Genomic DNA, 25,676 nt, shown 5'->3' with positions numbered 1-25,676 from the left:
TGCTAGAGAGTGACGGGGAGGGGGGCGTACTGCATTGGGTGACACCCTGTCTGGTTTGCCTGACACTAAATAGCTGCATTATCCCGCAACAACCCATCCACCCTCCTCAGAAATGAAAAAATATTGAAAACATACTATGCCGCACCATGAATATCCGTACTCTGGAGGCTTTTTTTGTTTTATTTTGAGCCCACATTTTGTGACGTTGGTGGGCGGAGTCTTGCGTCGCTGCGCTGAGGCCGGAGTTTACATCAGGGAGGAAGACAGCGCAGCACCAACAGGCACATAAACAATAGCCACAAACAAAAAAATAATAATAATAAAAAAAAAAGCATCTCGGTACGTTACCCACCCCAAAATGTGCCTGAAGCTGTATTACTATGGATGTTATGGATGGAAAAATTTTAGTGCCACATATGGGTATATTTACACAATTATTTTGTGCCTTATTCTATTTTAACATAACATTCATTTTAAAATTTGGTGGGTACGCCAGCATGTACGTGTCCTAAAATTAACAAGGTGTGCAGTGTGTATTTTCAACCTTAAAATTAATAGTTATTAGTTATATCATACATATTTTTTCTATAATTAACAATAACATTAATGTAGTAGCTTTGTTTCATGATGCAGAACAAGAACAGTTGTTAAAGTGGGTGTTAATGTCCTTTTCTGCGTACGTATGCACTTTCTGTAAGCCAGGTTGGACCTGGAATACATATGAGACTTTTAAATGGAGATGCAACTTTTTTTCTTCATAAATAGCGACTATTAGATAAATCCATGACCACTGCAAAGTAAAAAAAAATTACTACGTGGGCAGATTTCAGATATGTGTTTTGGAATAAGCAAACAAATCTACTACTGAAACAAACAAATCTACTACGGAGCTTGATAAATCTCCTTCATATTGAACGTATTGTATTTCTACTTCCATATTATGGTCCCACAGTGCTTAGGAAGCAAATAGGTGAAAATGGGTGATAATGGATTGTAAAACAAAAAATCCCATTGACATCAATGGGATTATTTTACAGCCATTTGCAACTCGTTTGAAAAATGATCAAACGGATTGATAACGGGCTTTCAATTGTCCCTTTGGAAATATATTTAGTGATAAAGATAGTGAAGTATTTAATACAGTTCAGTTTTTTGCAGGACTGTCCAGCGACCAACCCTTAAAAAGGTTTGTGCTTACAGGCCCATTTCTTTTACTTTTGGGGTGTTCCGAAACATAGAGGAAAATAAGAATAAAAGCGCCTCCTACTGTCTATAAGATGTCATGCCGGGAACTTTTTTAATTCTTAAAGGGGTATTCCCATGGAAAAACCTTTTTTTGTAAATCAACTGGTGCCAGAAAGTTAAACAGATTTGGAAAATTACTTCCATTAAAAAATCTTAATCCTTCCAGTACTTATTAGCTGCTGAATACTACAGAGGAAATGGTTTTCTTTTTGGAACACAGAACTCTCTGCTGACATCACGAGCACAGTGCTCTCTGTTGACATCTCTGTCCATTTTAAGAACTGTCCAGAGTAGGAGAAAATCCCCATAGCAAACATATGCTGCTCTGGACAGTTCCTAAAATGGACAGAGATGTCCAGCAGAGAGCACTGTGCTCGTGATGTCAGCAGAGAACTCTGTGTTCCAAAAAGAAAATAATTTCCTCTGTAGGATTCAGCAGCTAATAAGTACTGGAAGGATTAAGATTTTTTTAAATAGAAGTAATTTATAAATCTGTTTAACTTTCAGGCACCAGATGATTTAAAAAAAAGTTTTCTACAGGAGTACCCCTTTAAAGGAGTACTCTGGTGCAGTGCATTCCTGCCGGGGCTGCAAAATAAATTAAAATAAACCATCTCACACCTTCCTGGGTTCCTGCGGAGCGCCACTACAGCTGATCGGTCCTCCGGTCCATCCACTTCATACTTCCGTGTGAACGAAGCGTCACATGGCGCTCAGCCTATCGCCAGCCGCCGCGATGTTCTGCCTCGGCCGACGATAGGCTGAGCGCCATGTGACGCTTCGTTCACACGGAAGTATGAAGAGGATGGACCGGAGGACTCATCAGCTGTAGTGGCGCTCCGCGGGAACCCAGGGAGGTGAGTGATGGTTTATTTTCATTTATTTTGCAGCCCGGGCAGGACGGAGCAGGAATACTCTGCACCAGAGTACTCCTTTAAGTGAGCCATCAAGGTGGAGTTCTATCACACTATGATTCACTGCTGGGGCCCAGAAGCCCTCTCCTGCTGGTCACATTAGGACAGATAAACAGCTACTGATTTGTCTTTTGGTAAATTTTCTTTCATTCTTCCCACAGGAAATACGGATCGTACAATAAGAGTGGAAACCGGAGGTGACATGAATATCTTCATAGTCATTGATGCCTCTAAAAGTGTAGGACTGACAAACTTTAATACAGCTAAGAAGATCAGTGAAGTGTTCATAGATAAGGTACAGAGAATATACACAAATAAGCAACGGCCTCTGTCCTCTTAGGCTACTTTAGCAGGGATGGCCTTGTGTTGGTTGGGACCCTAAGCACAACCTCCTACTTAAAGGGGTACTCCACTGCCCCAGCGTCCAGTGGAGTACCCCTTTAAGTAGGAGGCTGGGTGCGGGCCGCGGGGGGTCGTGACATCGCGGCCACGCCCCTCGTGATGTCACGCAACGCCCCCTCAGTGCAAGTCTATGGGAGGGGGCGTGGCGACTGCCACGCCCCCTCCCATAGACTTGCACTGAGGGGGCGTTGCGTGACATCACGAGGGGCGTGGCTGTGACGTCACGACCCCCGCAGCCCGCACCCACGCTGGGGCAGTGGAGTGCCCCTTTAACCCGCCCTTACATGGTGTGCATACAAAACAACGGTATCATATAATGCCTATACATCAGTGTCATCCCAGATGGGTCACAAACAGCAGTGCCCTAAGTTATAAACCAAAACTCCCCCATACAGTTGTCTAAATAACAATGCCAAATATTGCTGCCTCGCCATACACTGCACAAATAATACACTATACTGTGTTTTATACACCACTCCTAATTTTAAGTCTGATGGTGTATGACGTGGCAAATGCAGTGACCTGTTCTGGTATATACAGTATCCATATTATTATCCTTACAGATGGCCAGCTTTGATTTTATCCCTCGCTATGGTGTCATCTCGTATGCGTCATTTGCAAAATCCATTATGCTGCTCTCAGATGATGACAGCAACAACGCTGAGGAGGTCATTGAGAAGATTCGAAAGTTTCAATATAAAGGTGATGTAGTTCATGTCACTTTGCTAAAGGGGGTAACGGTATAACAAAGGAATGTCCAGCGCCAAGTGCGGTAAAACGACAGGTACTTTATTGTAGGATCAGCGGATACAAACTTGCATCAGACAGGAGCCCGACGCGTTTCGGACCGTTACAGCTCCTTAGTCATGGCATGACTAAGGACCTGTAACGGTCCGAAAAGCGTCGGATCCTGCCTGATGCAAGTTTGTATCTGCTGATCCTACAATAAAGTACCTGTCGTTTTACCGCACTTGGCGCTGGACATTCCTTTGTTATACCGTTGATCCGGACCGGGTAGCCCGTGCGCTGGTGCTGGAAACACGAGGTGTGTGTGTATATATATATATGATTATTATTATTATTTTCAGAACATGATGATAAGCAGGGAACGAATACTCGGGCTGCTCTGGCTGAAGTTCACAACATGTTGTCCCTACAACACCAAAGAGATGCCGAAAAGTTCATGAAGACGAGAAATGTTATTTTGCTGATGACAGATGGCAAGTATCCAAGTACACCAAGTACTTCAGATGACTAAAAATATTAGGCCCCTTTCACACTGCCGTTGCTCCCCATCAAGAACGGCCGTTAAAGTCTCTTTTTTTGTGTGTGTGACTTTAACGGCAGTTCTCGTGACACGGAGCAACGGGCAACAATGGGTCCCGATGGCTCCCATTTACTTTTATGGGGGTCGCCGGGTGCCATTGTTTTTTAACGGGAATAGTGGGAGAAAAAGACAGCGCTTGCAGTAATTTTCCTCCCGCTATTCTCCCCGGTTCCGCTGACGGCCGTCACAATGCCGCCGTGTCATAACGGCAGTATGAAAGAAGCCTTAGCCATTTCTACATCCCTTTACCATCTTAGCCACAGAATTCTCCAGAATTAGTAGGCAGTGCTCCTTCATAAATTGTCAGCCAGAGTTGGTTGGGCTTACCCACCGACGTGCCTCCTTCTTCGTCAGGTTTGCAGCCAGGGCTTTCTATCCTTACCATCATACCCAGTGCTTCATCTATTTCACACCCACTGTCTGTCTTTCTCCTCCTTAGGGAAGCATAATATGGGGGGAGATCCGGCTGTTGAGGTAAAGAGGATCAGAGAATTTCTAGACATCAGGAAGGACAATAATCGCGAAGACTTTCTGGGTAAGGAATAGTCCGGCACTATACTATAATGTTATATAAATATGTAAATATGCTATATGTAAAAATAAAATTGTAAAAGGAAAATGATGACATAACATACTGCTTTTATATTTGGTTTTCCCATGATTCTAACAAATTATTTTATAAATATGGATCATCAGACCTGACAAATAGGTTGTTGGTAGAGATGAGCGAACTTACAGTAAATTCGATTCGTCACGAACTTCTCAGCTCGGCAGTTGCTGACTTTTCCTGCATAAATTAGTTCAGCTTTCCGGTGCTCCGGTGGGCTGGAAAAGGTGGATACAGTCCTAGGAAAGAGTCTACTAGGACTGTATCCACCTTTTCCAGCCCACGGGAGCACCTGAAAGCTGAACTAATTTATGCAGGAAAAGTCATCAACTGCCGAGCCGAGAAGTTTGTGACTAATCGAATTTACTGTAAGTTCGCTCATCTCTAGTTGTTGGTCCCGGTATGGGTCAGTTCGGCTAATAATCTCCCTGTGTAATAGGCCCTTAGAGTAAGCAGAAGCTGGAAAGAACAAGCTGTATTACACTAAATGTCCACCTCAGCCTCCCCTACATCTCATCCATTCTCATGGGGAACATAACAATAGACGTCATATCATTTATATTCTCAGTGTTCCTTAGCATTTTATAATCTGTTTTCTCCTATAAATTGTCTTTCTCCTATGTCCAGATATCTATGTGTTTGGCCTGGGTAATGATATTAGTGATAATGAAATCAATGATATTGCATCCAAGAAAGATCCAGAAAAGCATGTCTTCAAGATGAGATCTATAGATGATATGAAGAAGGCCTTTGATGATATTTTAGGTGAGAACATTTATGCCTTTTCTTCAGTATTGTTGTAATGCAATGACATAGTTGGGGTGAGGGTGTTGGAATGGTAGATGTTGTGAACCCTTAGGGCGGATGGTATTAACCCTATGTGTTCGTGATGCCAGGGTGTGGTTATCCGTTACACCACCCGAGGTATGGCCGCTGGTTCCTGGGCCAGGCGCGGGGCAAATAATCACTAGGATGCAAGGTTACGGAAAAACGGCACTTTACTGAGGCAGACAGGATGTTAAAGTCTTTATTGCTCAGTTTAGGCCCAAGGAGAGACTCAGTGAACTTTAGGGAGCTTGCTGGCTCGCTGGGACTTGTAGTGGACTTGGACTGAATTGTGCAACCCACGCTGACTTTAGTGACTTGACAGACTTGATTATCTTGACTAGACTTGTCCCCTGTATTTGTGCTTACCGCCAGGCTTTGACTTTCACCTGCAGGGGTTACTGGTAGAACTTCGTGGCTGTGTGATTTGGCCTTGGTCTCCCTCAGGAACACCAGACAACTGCTCAGGTCTTCACTTGGCTGTACCTCAGCTGAACCCTCTAGAATGCAGACTCTAGACTGACTTAAAGGAGATGTCCGGGGCAGACTTTTTCTATTCCATCCTGCCTGGGCTGCAAAAAAAGACCAAACCCAAAGACCAAAAGTACAAACTTTCACTTACCCTCCTACGTTCCCCCGGAGCTCCGCAACAGCTGATCATTCCACCGGGCTGTCTACTTACTACTTCCTTTAGCCCAGTACATCACACGGTGCTTCAGCCTATCACCGGCCGAAGCGATGTCCCACCTCGGCCGGTGATAGGCTGAAGCGCCGTGTGACGTACCGGGCTAAGGGAAGTAGGAAGTAAACAGCCCGGCCAAACGATCAGCTGTTGCGGAGCTCCAGGGGAACGTAGGAAGGTAAGTGAAAGTTTGTGGCAGGATGGAATAGAAAATGTCCGCACCGGACATCTCCTTTAAGCTAGATCCTCAATGGTATATATGGAAGCAATTTAGAGGAATCCCATAGGTCATCAACTAGTCACCTGTTCACATTACACCTTCCTTGGTAGCATAGGCCTTGACAACCCAAGATTTAAAGCAACAGAGGCATAAAAATACAGTACATTAACTCTTACATAACTTTATAGAATACACAGAGTCCTTAAGAGGGATGTGGACCCAAGGGAACACTGAAAGGAAAGCCACCACACAGGACGGACAGGTGTACAGGATAACAACTCCTGTACTGGGCCACCACAATTGTGTCTGCCTGTGTGAGGCTCAGGAGGAATGGCCCACAGGGTGGAATAGACCTGTAGTTTGTAGTCTATCACTGGATACTGATGTGGGAATGGGAACAGGTAAGTATGGTAATGGTTATGTTGGGGGCCCAGTAGACATCAGTGATGAGGGTCACAGGCATGCACTGCAACATAGCAATCGCTTCTATATGTGCCTGTGATGGATGTCAGGGTGGGATGGGGATACCTGCGGCAGCCAAGAGGGAGCTCAGATCGTGCAATAGGGAAGGAGACCTGTGGTACTGCTCAGGCTTGTGCCCCAACTACTGGTCACAATTTGTGTCTCTATGGCCATAATGCCTCGAATGCCTCTACAGGGTGCATATTAAAGGGGTATTCCGGGAAAAAACATTTTATCCCCTATATAAAGGATAGGGGATAATATGTCTGATCGCGGGGGGGGGGGGGGGGGGGGGGCCCACTGCTGAGACCCCCCACGATCTCCCTGCAGCACCCCGGTGCTGAATCTCCATTCCATGGGAACATCATTCCAAGCCCCCTCCATTCATGTCTATGGGAGGGGGCGTGACGGTCGTCACGCCCCCTCCCATAGGCATGAATGGAGGGGCGTGGCGTGACGTCACATCCCCAGTCCCGGAAACCCGGAGGTTTCTGAAACTGAAGATTCAGCACCCGCATAGAATGCGGGCTGCTGCAGGGAGATCGCGGGGGGTCTCAGCAGGGGGCCCCCCGAGATCAGACATCTTATCCCCTATCCTTTGGATAGGGGATAAAATGTTTTTGCCCGGAATACCCCTTAAACCTCTCAGCCATGCCTGGTACAAGGCAGGGGCAGAAGGACATACAGTATAAAACACAATGCAAACATCATAAAACAATAGACATAACACAACAGGCATCCCAGAGGGAAACTTCTCATTGACAGAAATGTTTGCCTTTGGGCCTCCACTTAGTTTGATCCTATGTACATGGATTCAATTTTAATTAAACAAGTTTTTCTCCTCTTACACTTTTCGTTTAGATGAATCAGAGATTCTCCAGATGTGTGGACTTTCCAAAGAGACATCCAAAGATGAAGAAGGAGTGCAAGAAAAGTATCCTTGGATTGCTAAAATTACCATCACTGTAAGTGATCTACACTACTGTAATGGCGGTACCGGATTACTACAGCTCCGCTTCCATTCCCTTTAATGCCAGTGAGATAAAGTCATAGGCCTGTATGGTGGAATAGAATAAATGTCCACTGTCTGTAAAGTTAAATATCCAAAGTCATAGGCCGGCATTTATCATTGTCTTTACCCTTTTTTTTTCTGTCTATATTAAGCGCTATTTTGGCGCCTTTTGGTTTACACATTTCTGCTGATTTTGAGTTGTAATCCACTGATTTTGGCAATACACATGATATGGACGGGTTTTATGAACTGCGCCTTTTTGTGAAAAGGTGCAAAAAAGGCCAAAAAACCACCAAAAAGTCCCTAAAACTACACCAGCCCAGACTAACTTAGCTTTTTTGGTGTATGTGAAGGGAGAAATTTCAGAAAATGTGACCTGCACAAAATAAATCAAATGCTCTGCAACCATTTAAAGGGGTACTCCGGTGAAAACCTTTTTTCTTTTAAATCAACTGGTGGCAGAAAGTTAAACATATTTGTAAATTACTTCTATAAAAAAACTTAATCCTTCCAGTACTTATTAGCTACTGAATGCTACAGAGGAAATTCCTTTATTTTTGGAACACTGATGACATCACGAGCACAGTGCTCTCTGCTGACATCTCTGTCCATTTTAGCAACCATGCATAGCAGATGCATGCTATGGGCAGCATTGTGGCTCAGTGGTTAGCACTGCTGCCTTGCAGTGCTGGGGACTTGGGTTCAAATCCCACTAAGGACAACAATAAATAAAGTGTTATTATTATTATTATAACGTCAGCAGGGAGAACTGTGCTCGTGATGTCATCAGAGAGCATTCCAAAAAGAAAATAATTTCCTCTGTAGTATTCAGCAGCTAATAAGTACAGGAAGGATTAAGACTTTTTAATAGAAGTAATTTACAAATATGTTTAACTTTCTGCCACCAGTTGATTTAAAAGAAAAAAGGTTTTCCCCGGAGTACCCCTTTAATACATTTGGTGCTCGTACACATTACCAGCTCACAAAAAAAAGTGTAGAAAAATTCTTCACTTACACCTACAAGGATAAATGCTTCACTTACACCTACAAGGATAAATGCTTCACTTACACCTACAATGATAAATGCTTCACTTACACCTACAATGATAAATGCTTCACCTACACCTACAATGATAAATGCTTCACTTACACTTACAATGATAAATGCTTCACTTACACCTACAATGATAAATGCTTCACTTACACCTACAATGATAAATGCTTCACTTACACCTACAATGATAAATGCCGGCCATAGAGCTTAAAACCTAGAAAACTTTTGTTTGGTGCCAGTAAGCTTTCAAAAAGCCTCAGTCATCTAGTGAAGTTTTTCTCAGACTAGACTGCAGGTACACAAGGGTCTTCCATAATAAACATGGATAAAGATGGACAATTGCAGTCCGTTTGCCAATATAACAGTCAACAGTTTCTCTCTAGTCTCTCTTAGGGCACTAACCTCCCGGTTATACAGAAGGGCAGGCCTCCACTGCGGACCTGCCCAACATAGTACTTGTTGGGCCAGTTGTGCGTATTGTAACTTGATTTAAGCCATACATAAATAGTGTTAGTGGTAAATAGGACGTTCAAGACAGTATAAAGTGGTTGCTGGCAGCGAACAGTTAACCCATGCAGTATGTAAAAGAGTCATGTAGAGTTTGGTGCTACCCCCTGATCCTATCCTGCTCTGAAGGATGACTACACTAGTTGTCGCCCAGTGGGTAGACTTGCTTGCAGTTGTAATGCAATTGAGATACAGATTCCTATTGCAGGACCCTGAACATGTGACATGAGGCTCACGCGTACCGGTCTCAGCCAGTACCATGCAAAAGTTTCGGGGTCCTTGTGATGCTTTCCAGTTGTAGTTATAGAGGTTAAAAAGTAGATATTTCAGACAGGGATGAGGTGCCTCCCCGGATTCTTTTAGGCACTCCTAAACTGGTTTCTGAAGTAGTATGTGGTTAAACTACCTCATCCCTCGATTTCCGCCAGCCGCGTCACAGACTCAGCCTGGACAAAGCTGATAAGGAACGTATTGAAGAGCAAGAAATATCCAGTGCAGCAGGAACTCGAATGCATAGATTTATTATCGACACAGCAACATACAGGAAGGAAACCAGCAGTGACGCGTTTCGATCGTCTAAGCAATCTTAGTCATACTGACTGGTTTCTGTAGTTTTAGCTCTGGATGTTGCAGGCTTTGATCTTATTCTACAAGAAGGCTATGTGTTCCAGCAAAACTGGCTGTATATAGACAACTAATTATCTTAGCTTTTCCTTTTCTCTAGAAACGTCTACAATGTTACAAAACTCCTTACCTATCACTAACACTAGATGCAGCATAGCATGTCTAAAGCTAAACACTGCATTTGTGCGTGATCAGAAAAAAAACCCCTAGTTAACCATATGCTTCCCTGTGCATTAAAATAACAAACACCTACATACTTACCTCCCCCACTCCCCTGACAATGCAGCTGTTATGTCTTCTGATCTCCGCTCCTGTATTCTTCTACCTTCTTCCGGTGACGTTCTGCAGTATGTCTAACTTTGCTTTTTTGTAGTATAACTAACGCTCCCGTACCCACCGCATGCGTGCACATCTGGTATCTATGGATACTGGAACATGAGTTATACTACCGTGAAGCAAAATAAAACAGACTGCACCTTAAAGTTTTATTATCATTAAAAAAAAACTTTTCTGCCCAGACATGTCGAAGTTTTGATTGTACTGGATCTCACTCCTGGGACCTGCTGTAATCACGAGTTCAGTTGGGGAAGTTCACTCTCCGGGCTGTCAATTAAGTCTGACCTATTCTCAGTCTATGCAGTGAAAAAGGTCAGATTAGGCGTACAGCTGGGAAATCGGGCAGGAATGCCACACGCTTCCCCAGCTTATAACTTTCAATTGCAGCAGGTCTCAGCAGTGAGAATAGGTGCAATTAAAACTTTTTACATGTCTGGGCAACATATTTTTATTTTTTTATTTTTTTTATAATAGTAACCCTTTAATGCTTATGGACTGTTTATGTCTATGTACAAAATAAGATGTGCCGCTAGCAGTCACGGAGCGACTGCAGAGCGAGCTCCCAGCTGTGGCCGGGTAGCTATGTGTGTCTGCTCGGAGCGGCGGATTGGCCGCCGGCAGTCAAGAGCATACACACAGAGCTGAGAGCTCGCTCTGCAGTCGCTCTGTGACTGCTTGCGGAACATCCGCAGCGTGAAATACACTGCGGATGCCCTGTGTCTGACCCCACCCTAATACTTAGAATACTGTTTTCCACACAGTGAGTCTCCAGCTGTTGTAAAACTACAACTCCCAGCATACTCAGACAGTCTTTGGAGGAACTGGTATCAGTGACACTCTTTTTTTTTAACCTCTTTAGCGTCCAGGTTCTCAAGAAAAATGTAAAGGATCTATTGTGAGCAGAGATTTTATCTTGACCGCTGCTCACTGCTTCCATCTAGATGAAGAGCTCCATACTATCTCCGTTAGAGTTGGAGGTAAGTGCTCCTAGCTATTTTTCTCAATTTCCGTCTGTTGTCCTATTTCAGCCTCCAATGTGTTGTCTAGCAGAGGTATGAACACTGTGAATGTGAGGCGCACAGGACCATGTAAATTTTTGCTTACACAATTTACTTTCATCTATTGCAGATAAGTCATTCAAAGCAAAGGAGCTCTACCGCCATCCTCAGTATGACCCAGTCGGCAAAAATGGCGTGGAGAAATCCTTTGATTATGATATGGCTCTCATTCAACTGGATAATAAGATGACATTTTCCAAAACGACCAGGTAAAATAAGTGAAAATATTTTTCTGCACTTGGTTAAAGTGAACATAAAAACAAGACAATACAGTGGTCCCTCAAGTTACAATATTAATTGGTTCCAGGACGACCATTGTATGTTGAAACCATTGTATATTGAGACCATAACTCTATGGAAACCTGGTAATTGGTTCTGAAGCCACCAAAATATCATCCAAAAATAGGAAAAAGTGAGGATTAAAGATAAATAAGTAGATAACTAATATAGATAAAGCAAATCCTTATATATAAAAGTAATAAAGATCTGCTGGGAGCTGTAATTACCATTTATATCAGTGTTTCCCAAGCAGGGAGCCTCCAGCTGTTGCAAAACTACAACTCCCAGCATGCCCGGACAGCCAAAGGCTGTCCGGGCATGCTGGGAGTTGTAGTTTTGCAACAGCTGGGGGTACCCTGCTTGGGAAACACTGGTCTATGTAGAGGACAGGAGCTTCTTCAGGGTCCTGTACAGTACACGCAATGTCCCAAAAAAGTAACATGGAGCTGCCCTCACCTGGTGTCCAAAGGAGCAGGTAACCCTGGTACAGGTAAAAGTGTTCAGAACATGTAATACCTCCCTGTACTGTAGGGGGCGCTACCAGACACTAGTCAGTGTATACACTTCAGTAATACAGGTAAAGAGTACAGAACATGTAATACCTCCCTGTACTGTAGGGGGCGCTACCATACACCAGTCAGTGTATACGCTTCAGTAATACAGGTAAAGAGTACAGAACATGTAAAACCTCCCTGTACTGTAGGGGGCGCTACCAGACATCAGTCAGTGCATGCACTTCAGTAATACAGGTAAAGAGTACAGAACATGTAATACCTCCCTGTACTGTAGGGGGCGCTACCAGACACCAGTCAGTGCATACACTTCAGTAATACAGGTAAAGAGTACAGAACATGTAATACCTCCCTGTACTGTAGGGGGCACTACCAGACACCAGTCAGTGCATGCACTGCAGTAATACAGGTAAAGAGTACAGAACATGTAATACCTCCTTGTACTGTAGAGGGCGCTACCAGACATCAGTCAGTGCATGCACTTCAGTAATACAGGTAAAGAGTACAGAACATGTAATACCTCCCTGTACTGTAGGGGGCGCTACCAGACACCAGTCAGTGCATACACTTCAATAATACAGGTAAAGAATACAGAACATGTAATACCTCCTTGTACTGTAGGGGGCGCTACCAGACACCAGTCAGTGCATGCACTTCAGTAATACAGGTAAAGAGTACAGAACATGTAATACCTCCCTGTACTGTACGGGGCACTACCAGACACCAGTCAGTGCATACACTTCAGTAATACAGGTAAAGAGTACAGAACATGTAATACCTCCCTGTACTGTAGGGGGGGCGCTACCAGACAGGAAGTGCATACACTTCAGTAATACAGGGGTTTTACCAGTAAATTGCCCATTCTGATTGGTCAGTTCTTCCAGCCATTGACACGTGTCACAAATCTAAACTGTCTGTACATTGCATGTTGAGTCTGGTTTCAAGTTACAATGGTCCAGAAAAGACCATTGTATGTTGAAACTATTGTATGTTGAGGCCATTGTAAGTTGAGGGATCACTGTTTATACTCTAGCAAGTACATCTTGTTGCATCTGTTGTCCAAAAGAGTAGAATGGTGCATTGTCACATGTTAACCGTGCTGTGTTTGTATTTGGACTATTAGATATAAGAAACTACACTTCATATAGACAGATATACAAACTCAGGCCAAAATAATAATAAACTGCAACCCAAGCAATGGCCACCAGGTAGCCACAGAGACTTTCCTTTCATGCTATATTATAGTTAAAGATGTGGAAGATTTCTGGCCAAGGTTTGTCCCATGGAGACTGGGATTGTCGGGATCTAAACTTTGATGATTTTAAGCTGGACCTGTCAGCAGAAAAACATGGGTGTAAATAATCCCATTTGGCCCATAGCCCAATAGGACTATTTATCAGGATTCTGGATGTATCTTTTTATCTCCATAGTCTGGTTCAGTGCCCAGATATAAGCCTTTTCATTAATATATCAACTATTTTCACAAGCCCAGGGGGCGTTTCTCAATACGACAAGAGCCCTGGTAAATCCAACCCAAGTCCTCATGGGCTGGATTTACTTGGGCTCTTGCCATACTAAGGAACACCGCCTGGGCTTTTTAGACTAGCCTCATTGGCTAGTAATCAGACAGACTACCTCACCAGATCAGACTTTCCTTAAATACAGAAACTAGACCAGACTACCCCTAAAAAAAGACACCAAATCACCCCTAAATATAGACACCTGGCAAAAATCCTCCTAAATACAGATCCCTACCAGACTACCCCTAAATATAGACACAAGACAAGACTACACTAAATACAGACACCATAACGGGCTAGCCCTAAATACAGACACCAGACCAGATTATCCCTAAAAACTGATACAAGACTACCCCAAAAAACAGACACCTGACCAGACTACTCCTGAATACAGACACCAGACTACCCTTATATACAGACCCCAGATGAGACTCGCCCTAAAAACAGACCTGTACCAGACAACCCCTGAAAATAGACACCAGACCAGACTATTGTGGTGTCTGGGAGAGTAAACTGTGACTGGGGTGTTGCGGTAATAGCGTAGGGTCTGGTGGTATTAACCCTTGAATGTCGTGACGCCAGGGTGAGGTTTCCTCAATAGCAATGTTCCTACCGCCAACCGTCCCACAAACGGCAGGGAGAAATAACGGAATGTCCACAGCAGATTTTATGAAGTAAACTGAAGAAACTTTACTTGCTGCTTTTATGCAACGGTATTGAACATAACAGTCTTTTCAAGAGTGAACCGGGATACAGGTTCCTCACAGGTTTGCTGGGACTTGATAGCAAACCTGTAAGTTATGAACCCAGTGAACTCTGGGTACATCACAAGACCTCCAAAGGTCCTTAAGCATTTTATACATTACAACTGTGTATCACGTGACCACTAAGGTCCTATACATATATTTCCTATACATTAAATTACTATGGACACACTTTATTTAAGACGACTAGGGGTAAGCCCTACAAGAGAGCCCTATGAGACATGGAGGGACTCTAGCTGAGGGGACTTTAGACAAGGAACAGGACTAGGTCCTGTACCGGGACACCATACAGAAACCAGGCTACCCCTAAATACAAACCCCAGACCAGGCTACTCCTGCAGCCACCATCAAGTCAAATAAGAAAAAGTCACAGCTTTATGAGTCAAGTCAGTCCCTGTCATCTGTCAAGTCAGCGTGGTCTGCATTCAATTGTCCAGCCCTACTACAAGTCCCAGCAAGCCCTTAAGGTCTCTGCATCACTGGTCACCTCCTTGGGTCCTGGCTGAACTGTATAGACTTTACCATCTGTCTAACCTCAGTAAAGCTACCGTTGTCCGTAACCTGGCGTCGGAGTCTTTATTCCCCCCCCCCCCCCCCCCGTGCCTAGCCCAGGATCCAGCGGTATACCTTCAGATGGTTTTAGGCTAAACCACGCCCTGGCGTCACGAATACAAAGGGTTAATGCCATCTGCCCCTAGGGTAACAACATCTGCCCTGCATTTTATCAGTTCTGTGCACTGTGCTTATGTATTTTAAAAGTCTAAAACGTATGTATATCCTCAATAAAGTTTTTCATATTTGTACATGTATTGTATATTGCTGAATTTGTTCTGATTGGGTGTGCAGTTAATGAATACAAAGCTGGGAACAGTTCGTAAATGGAGGACACTGGTTTTGTATGCAATTAAGAACCTGTACGTGTAAACACACTCTACGTACTTAAGTTTCCATGCTTAGAGACTATATTTGGAAATGTATATAATTATTTTGCTCCTCCTGCAGACCTATCTGTCTTCCCTGTACATCCGGCACATCCTGGGCTTTAAAGCAAAGAGGGAAATCTGTGACCTGCAAGGACCATGGTGAGTGTCGAAGGGAAGGATTTAACATGGCGGACGTGTATACTTACAGGGGTACTCCACTACTTCACTTCTTATCCCTTATACAAAGGATAGGAGATAAATGTCTGATTGCTTAGCGCCCGACCGCAGTGACGTCCGGCGATCTCCTGTACGGCGCCCTTACTCTTCTTGTGCATGGGGTGTGGGTCGGCATGCGCTCCATGTATCTCTATGGGAGAGCAGGACATACATGTATACGTGTAGCTCCAGCTCTCCAATAGAGATGCATGAAGGGGGGTTGTCGACCACCGCTCCGTGCACGAAGAGAGTCGGCACCATAAAGAAAGACAGATTTATTACTAGTAGAATGGGAGATTACACTTTTCCTCTGAATCGTTCCTATCCTGGTTTTGGTAAAAAAAAAAATATACTGATCAAAATACTGATCAGGTTATGAAGTATGAACATAATCTTACTTTGTAATATAAGTTCATTAATAAATTTATTTTTTATTTTTGTGATATTTACTTATTATTTATTATTATCCTGATGCATTAGAATTGACAGTAGTAATCTAAGAACCCGTGACATTTTATGTTTTCTAGAAAGCACAATCCTCCCGACAGAACTGGAGAAGGCCTTGTTTATTGCAGAGGAGAAGGAAAGGAATTTAAAGCAGATGAATGTCCATATAAAGCAAGGAAATAGGGTAATGGAAATAATGCGTATTAGGCTGATTTCCTATGGACAAAATAATACTATGGCATTTTAAAGGGGTATTCCAGGCAAAAACTTTTTTTTATATATCAACTGGCTCCAGAAAGTTAAACAGATTTGTAAATTACTTCTATTAAAAAAATCTTAATCCTTCCAATAGTTATTAGCTTCTGAAGTTGAGTTGTTGTTTTCTGTCTAACTGCTTTCTGATGACTCACGTCCCAGGAGCTGTCCAGCTCCTATGGGGATATTCTCCCATCATGCACAGCTCCCGGGATGTGACATCATCATTGAGCAGTTAGACAGAAAACTTCAGAAGCTAATAACTATTGGAAGGATTAAGATTTTTTAATAGAAGTCATTTACAAATCTGCTTCACTTTCCGGAGCCAGTTGATATATATAAAAAAGTTTTTGCCTGGAATACCCCTTTAATGTCCATATTATGGCCCGAAGCATGCAGACCCTTAGGGTATGTTCACACTGAGAAATTTGAGAGGAATTTACTCGAGTAATTCTGCTCACTTATTCTGTTCCAAATCATATAACAATGAAAGTTCCATTGACTTTAATGGACTTTCCGCTACACTATTGAATTTCTGTTAGCAAAATTCCGACACTGAATTCTGTTCTGCCTGAAGATAGAACATTCTTTAGGGGAAATCTGCGAGAAAAAGCCCATTGAAGTCAATGGGATTTTTTTTTCTACTGACAAAAGGAGTTCCATGCAAAAAATTCGGCATGAATTCCGCTCAAGGGAGAAAATAGCAAAAAAAGGAGATCTCTTTCTCGTAGCATTCATTCGGGGACATCTATAGTTATGGGTATATGCTCATGCCACTAGGAGGCGCTGACACTAATGAAAAAAGTCGGCTCCTCCCTGGCAGGATATACCCGCCCACTGAAAGTGAGGTAATGAGTTTTGTCACAAAGCAGTAGGAGAAGCCAACAAAGAAATATGTCCGAAGGACCCGAGAAAAAAATCCTGGATAAAAACCCAATAACCGGAAAAGATTATCCGGACAAAAAGGAAGAAATGGGTGGGTGCGGTGTCCCCCCAGTAAAGGCTACGAGAAAGAGATTTTACGGTGAGTATAAAAAAATCTCCTTTTCTCGGTCGCTCTTCATTGGGTGACACCTATGATGATGGGACATACCAAAGCAGTCCCCTAGGGAGAGAAAAACAAGGGGAAACAGTCCAGAGACCGAACCCACTCAACCATAAGGCATGCGGACAAGATCCTGGGCAGAGACAACCGAGGCCTACAAACTGAGCTCCCAGGAGAACCCCCGTCCATGGAGAAGGACTAGGACGCCAAGGAAGAGACCGTCCTATGTAGAGACTCCAAAGCTACGGTCCATAAAGAGAAACAAGAAAAGGTCGACTAGGAAGCCAGATGGGCCAGAACCATCCCGGGAGGAGGTAGGAAACAACTCCAAGGAACACAGAACCAGACAGAGGGCTAGCACGGCTGGAAACAAAAATGGAAAAGGGCACAAACAAGAGAACTCCTGGTGGAAAAAGCACCAGGGGGAGCAGCGTACGCCTGAGCAAAAGGCAAGTACGGAAGGTAGAGACCAGAAAAACACTGGAAAAAAGAAAGAGGGAGGGAGACTGGCTGCAGAGAGGCCTGGTGCAGAAAATCAATGACCAGAACAGCTGCAGACCAAAAACCTCCATCCTAGGGGCCCGCCGGGAGCACCTGGGAGTTGAAATAAGCTTGAGTAGAGTAATTCCGGATGACCAGAATGTCCACTGCCCCGGGAGTACATTGACCCATGAAGGAGGAGACAAAAGGTATAAGGCCAAAAAGGGAGCAGAATGCCCTGAAAAGGGGCATCCTAGAACACCGAACTGGAGGTACCCGGGTCACCTGGAAGATGATACGCCTGTAGAGTAAGTAAACCCAACATCTGCAAAACGCTCCGGGTGACAAACTTCTATGTCTAGACAAGAAGTGCGGTACAGAAAGACCGCCCCACAAACGGGACCGCGGAGAAGTCGGGGCAGAAGAGCTAACCTGCCCGAGACCACAACCATCTCTAAGGCCCAAAGAACCAGAAGGGCCGACCTAGTAAAGAAGACACGCCACAACATACTATGATAGTTTCCAAGACACGGAGACTAACCAGACATGAACCCCAGTGGTCTGAGCAGACCGAAGCAACATCCCGTCAGGACAGGAACGGAGGGGGAAACAAAAGGGAAGGTTACTCCAGAAGACTATAGTGTCAGTGTAGCGCAACTGACACCAACAAGGAAGGAGGAACAAACCCCTCCAGGGAGATTGCACCGAGGAGGAGGAGAGCAATGGCAGGACCCAAACAACAGATGGTGCTAGACCGGCTGTCGCCGAGCTATACATGAGAGCATAAACTCCTCCAACAGAGGAGAGTGCCAAGTCTGTATGAGCAGCAGTAGATAACCAAGAAACAGGAAGAGAGCCAGGCTGCAAAAGTGCGCAGCCCTGTTGATTACTCTCAGCAAAAAACAAGGGCCCAGCCAGGTACTCCACCTATATAGAGGAGGAAAAAACAATGGGTGGTTGCTATGAAACCCAGGCCCAGACCATGCCAAGCTCCTTGATCCCCGTACCCCCTGTGGAAGGGGGATGATCAAAATGCGCCAGGCACTATAGGAGCAGTGAAAGGCCCCCCCCCCCTGAAGTTAAGGGGGCAAAGTACTGGGTGGACGTAGTCCCCAGGAACCCTGCAACAACATATCAAGGAATGGAGGAGCTGATTTGAGTCCTGACTACGAATGGAGGGAAGAAGCACACACACACCCAAAGCATTGAGAGGAACAGCTCAATGTGGTGTGACCCTGGACCACAACGGAGCCATTCTGGTAATTTCCTAAGGCAACAGAGCCGGCATCTGAACCACCCTGCACAGGAACCCAGGACAGATACCTTGAGGCATGGGGGTGGTGGCTGAATCGACTGTGAAACCACGCAGACCACTGTCTTACTTACTGGTATGGCTCCATAGTAGACAACTGGTCATTCCGTTGGACACCTTGCATCAGCAGTGGGGTACCGGAGTGCCAGCTGCGGATGCGGCAGCTGAGAGATAACAGCTGAGTGACAGGTGGGACTACTGTCCGGCAGATCGACATCAGGACCAAATCAAGCCAACGCAGAGACACTTCCATGGAGACCTCGCACTAGACGGGAGGATCCAGAGCCCTAGCTGCGGATGCGGCAGCCTGTAGAGGAGGGAATCATATTGTATGACAGAACCATGATGGGTGACCGGCGGACCTGACAGAGTGTCCTTAGCGTCCACCAGGAATGCAAAAAAACTCTTGCAAGGGCACCCGACCAATGTCTTACCTTGGTAGGGAGGGACTGGAATTCGGCCGTGGACACAATGGGCATGACATGCCATGGCACTCAGTGGTAGACATTGAATATATCCCCGACAGTTTTCAAGTGATCGAGAAATACCTGGCAGTAACCCGCCACGTTGGTGCGCATATGTTCCCTGACAGAGTGAGAACCCTGCATAACATAAATACGCCAGAGGCATACCTCAACTGACAATGTAAATAGTCTAAAGCAGGCCACCGTACAGGGTGACTGAAGGAATAAAGCGGCCCCCAATTCCGTCTCTAGAAAAGGGACCCTGCAGATATTAAACTGATATAAACAGATGTGACAGGCCAAGGCTGGGGGAGCTCAAGGAGCAATGAAAAATCCAGGGCGCAATACAACTGATGGCCACAAGAGGGGGCCAAACACCACCAAATGGTCTGAGTGACCAGTGGTGAATAAAAAAAAAATGTTTACAGACAGCACAGCCCGCCGAGAAGGGAGGGCGCGCTAGAAGAACACCGCCCCCGGAGCCCACCTCAGACTAGAAGAAGCACAGAGGTGGGGGCTTGTACTTGGGGCAAGATACGGCACCTGGTCGCATGAACGGGGTGCCGGCCACACGATCTGCAGCCATTACAGGAAGGGGGCTGGGGAACTGGTTGAAAGACATGGCCAGTTCCACCCCTACCGGGGAAGCGCCCGGCCGCATGGAGAACAGTAAGCAGGCTGGTGTGCCCTCACTGAAAGGAGTTGGCCATGTGGGAACGAAGACCTGCTGCCTGGAGCTGTAGGTCTCCGGTCAGCCCATAAAGAGCATGGCCAGGACACTGTGCCTGGCCGCAAGGATGGAATAAGCCTGCGATCGGAGACGCGCTGCCTGCAGCTGTAAGTCTCCAGTCAGTATATAAGAACGCGGCCAGGACATTGCGCCTGGCCGCAGCAGATAGGAGCAAGCGCACTGGTGTGCCCACACTGAGAACGCGGACAGCTGTGTGGGACCGAAGACCCGCTGCCCCAGAGACTGAAACTGGGGCAGCAGCATAGAGTCTCCAGCCAGTAGTGAAAATAACGTGGCCAGGGCACTGTGCCTGGCCGCAATACATGTAGGCTAGAAATGTGTGGCCCGAAGAGGGGGGAGGGAAGGTTCACCGGACTGTCCCCTCCAGAATGGCATCAGAGGCCATGAGGGGTCCGGCCCAGCACAGCCACGTGTAATGGCGGCTGAGGAGCTGGGCACATGAGAGGAAGGGGACCCCTGGATGAGCAAGAGGGGGAAGGGGGGTTGTAGTACATCCTCACCCTCTGCTCCATCTTCTTATACTCACCCTGAAGTCTTCAACCAGCTTATGGCCACGCTGCATCATACCAGGCTAAGATAGCGGGGCGAGCAGGGGCAAATGGAGGACCTAGACCCAGGGTACAACCTCCAGGCGCTGGCCGTCGGGGATAAGGGGTTGATGGCCCATACTTTGTCGCATATAACTAAACATCCCTTACTAGAAAATAATTTTTTTTTAAAAGACATGGTCTGGGGAGCTCCCACACCTGTGTCTGCCTCCTACTGACACTAGTTAAAACTGATTACCTCACTTCCAGTGGGCGGGTTTTTCCTAGTGTCAGCGCCTCCTAGTGGCAAGAGCATATACCCATCAGTATAGGTTTCCCCCAGTGAAGAGCGACTGAGATTCATGGAACAGCGTTCCATGTGGATGATAATGATACAAGCTTTTTAAAGTGGCCACAGGTGCTTTTTAAGGGTTCAGCTTTCTTACTACAAACAAGAGTTTCCTTGCTGCATTGACGACTTCTTTTCTCCTCCACAGAGGCTCGCCTGTCTAGAAGATACTAAAAAGATCGAAAAATTCAAGGATATTCCAGACATTAAAGACCTCATAACTGATAATTTCCTATGTACAGGAGGAATAGAACCTCAGGTGGATCCACAAACCTGCAAAGGTAACTTATTTATGTTCAAGTGAACTTTATCCAACCTTTCATATGTTATTGCCAATACCCATCAGTGATCCATGTGTGTAGCTGCCAACGGCAACCCCATCACCCTTGTGCATTTACTCAACCATCCAGCATAGTGCTATAGTGCTGCTGGATCTAGACAGTATTGTGGGCATCATTGGTTATTTAGGGTCCAGATCAGCTTCATGTGACATCATCGCTGGGAACCAATCCATTGTCATAGCTGCACAAGACCTTCTATTGACTTCCATGGCTGCCATAACTGATCTGCTATTACAGTCTATCATAGGCAGGCTGAACTAGCAGATCGCCAATTGTACAGATTAATGAAATACATATGTACTGACTTGTATGACCAATTCAATGATTCATTCAAGTTCCATAGGGAGTTTAAAAAAGTGTTCACAAAATACAAAATTATTAAAATATAACGTTAATAAAACTACACAGTGAATGGCATAAATAAAAAAATTAAAAAATCCTAGATGGAAAGGGAGAGGACCAGTTCAACATCTCATAGTCTCAATGTCCATCATACAGTCTATAATGCTGAAAATGAGATAAAAAAGGCTGGTGGGGGGACATTCTTAAATTCAAGTGGGCTCGTCCCACCCCTAAATAGCAACTTGAGGTAGAGCTGGAAGCCATGATTACTGAATGGAAGCTATTAAAGCTGGTAGCGGCAATCAGGCACTGCAGCTGTATATATGGCAGCTTAAAGGGGTACTCCGGCACTAAGACATCTATTCCCCTATCCAAAGGATAGGGGATCATTTCCAGAGTATTGTGACGTCACGGCTCCACCCCCCGTGTGACGTCACGCTCCTCCCCCTCAATGCAAGCCTATGGGAGGAGGCATGACAGCTGTCATGCCCCCTCCCATATGCTTGCATTGAGGGGGCGGAGCGTGACGTCACACAGGGGTGGAGCCGTGACGTCACAACGCCAGTAATCAGACCCGAAGCAAACATGCTCTGGGGACTGATTCTAATGGGGTGCTGCGTGCAAGATCACGGGGGTCCCCAGCGGCGGGACCCCCGCGATCAGACATCTTATCCCTTATCCTTTGGATAGGGGATAAGATGTCTTAGCGCTGGAGTACCCCTTCAACATGAGTGAATGAAAGTCCCGATTAAATTAGTGTGGGGGTGCTAGCTAATAAGCGAAGTACTGTCAGTATAACAGAAAAGTATAGAGGAGAATAAAGCTGCACTCACCCACGTTGTAGTTAGCCAAGCGATGCTTTTATTATCAGTGTCCGTACAGCAAGCGGCATGCAGATTTGCTGGATGTGCGGGGAGAGAGAGCCGAAGCTCTCAGGTGCGGGGGGCGTACCACAAGAAGACTAGTTTCATGTCGAAAATGATGCTTCTTCTGGTCAGTAGTACGTCCGTAGGACGTACTACTGACCAGAAGAAGTGTCATTTCCGACGTGAAACTAGTCTTCTTGTGGTACGCCCCCGCACCAGAGACATGAAACTAGACGAGAAGAAGCGTCATTTTCGACGTGAAACTAGTCATCGCTTGGCTAACTACAACATGGATGAGTGCAGCTTTATTCTCCTTTCTACCATGATTACTGAATGTTGATTTTTGTTTGGCCTAATATGACCATATGACCTGCTTTGATATGTATCTGAGTCTCATTTTCTCTCACACCAGGTGACTCTGGAGGTCCTCTTATTGTCCAGTACAAACAACGCTTCATTCAGGTAAGTGACCTCTCATCTCATAGTCCTTCAGGTTTTCTTTTAATTCATGTTGGGTTGAATGTGATATTGTACAATTTAGTGGTGTCCACATGGAAAACTCAACCCAATGCTCTGTACATGCCTAAAGGCAGCCCCCCCAGCCTATGGAGAGTGCGACACCTGCAGGCCAGTGAACAGAAGACCCCCATCTATGAACACACACATACTCTTGGTAAAACAGCTTGAGGGTGCGTTAAAGGAGTAGTCCAGTGGTGAAAAACTTATCCCCTATCCTAAGGATAGGGGATAAGTTTGAGATCGCGGGGGGTCCGACCGCTGGGGCCCCCTGCGATCTCTCTGTACGGGGCCCCGGCTCTCGGCCCAGATAGCGGGTGTCGACCCCCGCACCAAGCGGCGGCCGACACGCCCCCTCAATACATCTCTATGGCAGAGCCGGTGTGAGGTGGTTTTTTGCGCCCCCGTAGATCCATGCGTCCGCTCCTCCCCCAGCTCTCCGAACATTTCCGAAGCTAGAACTGGGGGAGGGCAGAGCAAGGGGAGAAAGAAGGTCCACGCCCCCTCCCTCATCTCCCCTCCCTGAGCTCGGCTGGACGCAGATCTCTACGGCACGCCCCCTCCCTGAGGACATAGATCGCCATGGCAGGTCCCTCCCTCATCTCTCCTCCCTGAGGACATAGAGCAGTGCTCCCAATGAGCTCTATGTGTAAAGGGGGACATACTGTACGGGCTAAAGGGGGACATACTGCACGGCTAAAGGGGACATACTGCACGGGCTAAAGGGGGACATACTGCACGGGCTAAAGGGGGACATACTGTACAAGCTAAAGGGGAACATTTAGCCCGTGCAGTATGTCCCCCTTTACACAGAGCTCATTGGGAGCACTGCTCTATGTCCTCAGCTTGGGGAGATGAGGGAGGGACCTGCCGTGGAGATCTATGTCCTCAGGGAGGGGGCGTGCCGTAGAGATCTGCATCCAGCCGAGCTCAGGGAGGGGAGATGAGGGAGGGGGCGTGGACCTTCTCTCTCCCCTTGCTCTGCCCTCCCCCAGTTCTAGCTTTGGAAATGTTCGGAGAGCTGGGGGAGGAGCGGACGCATGGATCTACGGGGGCGCAAAAAAACCCCTCATACCGGAGATTGCCTGAAGACAGCGCTTCGGCTCTGCCATAGAATTGTATTGAGGGGGCGTGTCGGCCGCCGCCTCGTGCGGAGGTCAACACGCCCCCTTCCCGCGGGCTGTTGGGGCTCCGTACAGGAGATCGCAGGGGGCCCCAGCTGTCGGACCCCCCGCGATCTGCAACTTATCCCCTATCCTTAGGATAGGGGATAAGTTGCTCACCACTGGACTACTCCTTTAACATGATCATATTTTATTTCAAACTTGCTGTATGTTTCCTGCTGTAAGTTTGAAAGGGGCTGGCTCTGTGCGGGCTGTCCGCGGCAAATTTACGGCAGGGGAATGTCTGGAAAGACCACTCCCATTCAAACTCGCAGCGGGAAACATACAGCAAGTTTGAAAGAAAATAACGCTAGTGTGAAGGCACCATAATGGATCATTCTCCTATGTGTACAGCAGTATTGGCATAAGACTTCTCCTGCCATGAGTTTCTAGGATAGGGAATAATTGTCAGATAGCCTCATCCCGTCAGTCATATTCTTTCATGGGTGACCTTGAGGCGCTTCTCCTCTCTTTTTTTTATAGCAGTCAATCTCCATGGGACAAAGTGTAAAACTCGATCTAATATCAGTGAAGAAGTCTATCAATATGTCTATGTATCTATCTATCTCATATCTATCTATCTATCTATCTATCTATCTATCTATCTCATATCTATCTCATATCTATCTATCTATCTCATATCTATCTATCTATCTCATATCTATCTGTCTATCTATCTCATATCTATCTATCTCATATCTATCGAATCGAATTTTCCCATTTTCGGATGTTCGTTACGAAAAGAATGCACGAAAAAAAAAAATCACAAAATCCTGAAAAAGCATACGAATACGAATATACAGTTAACGAATGCATTAGTTAACTAATGCATAACAAATATGCATGTAACGAACAAAGAATGCATTCATTATCAGTATACCGAATGTCGGGGCCGTGCATCAACTGCATAATGCTTAAGCTGCTGCCGGATAGCAGTTGAAGCAGCCCGGGCAGGTTCACTCACCTTTCCGCGCTGCTCCGGGCCTTCCTCCGGTGGATCCTGGGCTGGTCCGGGGCCTTCATACGGGTCTCCCTCTGACGTCGTCATGACGCCGTCGTGCACGCCGTCCCGTCATCCAATAGGAACGGCGTGCGGCAGCGACGTGATGACGTCGCTACGGAGGCCCAGTAAGGCCTTGCGGCAGACAACGGAGGACCGGAGAAGACCAGGAGAGCCCGGCAGAGCCCAGCGGAGTACCGAAGAGAACTAGGAGAGCCCAGCGGAGTACCGAAGAGGACTAGGAAAGCCCAGCGGAGTACCGAAGAGAACTAGGAGAGCCCAGCGGAGTACCGAAGAGGACTAGGAGAGCCCAGCGGAGTACCGAAGAG

The 25,676-nt window shown here is 45.9% G+C and overlaps 1 protein-coding gene across 2 annotated transcripts in view; it reads left to right on the top strand.

Annotated features, from left to right (window-relative positions):
• Positions 1–25,676, top strand: part of LOC130291744 (complement factor B-like) — a 93,632-nt gene that overhangs the window by 62,493 nt on the left and 5,463 nt on the right. For both annotated transcript variants that reach the window (XM_056540943.1, XM_056540942.1), the window contains exons 7-18: positions 2,321–2,454; positions 3,125–3,263; positions 3,650–3,781; positions 4,328–4,423; positions 5,123–5,260; positions 7,546–7,649; positions 11,077–11,194; positions 11,346–11,484; positions 15,353–15,432; positions 16,017–16,120; positions 21,268–21,400; positions 23,081–23,130. In XM_056540943.1, the coding sequence (XP_056396918.1) occupies positions 2,321–2,454; positions 3,125–3,263; positions 3,650–3,781; positions 4,328–4,423; positions 5,123–5,260; positions 7,546–7,649; positions 11,077–11,194; positions 11,346–11,484; positions 15,353–15,432; positions 16,017–16,120; positions 21,268–21,400; positions 23,081–23,130 (1,367 nt within the window). The remainder of the gene's footprint in view (positions 1–2,320; positions 2,455–3,124; positions 3,264–3,649; positions 3,782–4,327; positions 4,424–5,122; positions 5,261–7,545; positions 7,650–11,076; positions 11,195–11,345; positions 11,485–15,352; positions 15,433–16,016; positions 16,121–21,267; positions 21,401–23,080; positions 23,131–25,676) is intronic.

Source organism: Hyla sarda, chromosome 9 (assembly GCF_029499605.1).
Source record: "Hyla sarda isolate aHylSar1 chromosome 9, aHylSar1.hap1, whole genome shotgun sequence".
Taxonomy (NCBI): Eukaryota; Metazoa; Chordata; class Amphibia; order Anura; family Hylidae; genus Hyla; species Hyla sarda.
The sequence above is the reverse complement of the archived record's forward strand: the minus strand, read 5'-3'. Positions and strand labels throughout refer to the sequence as shown.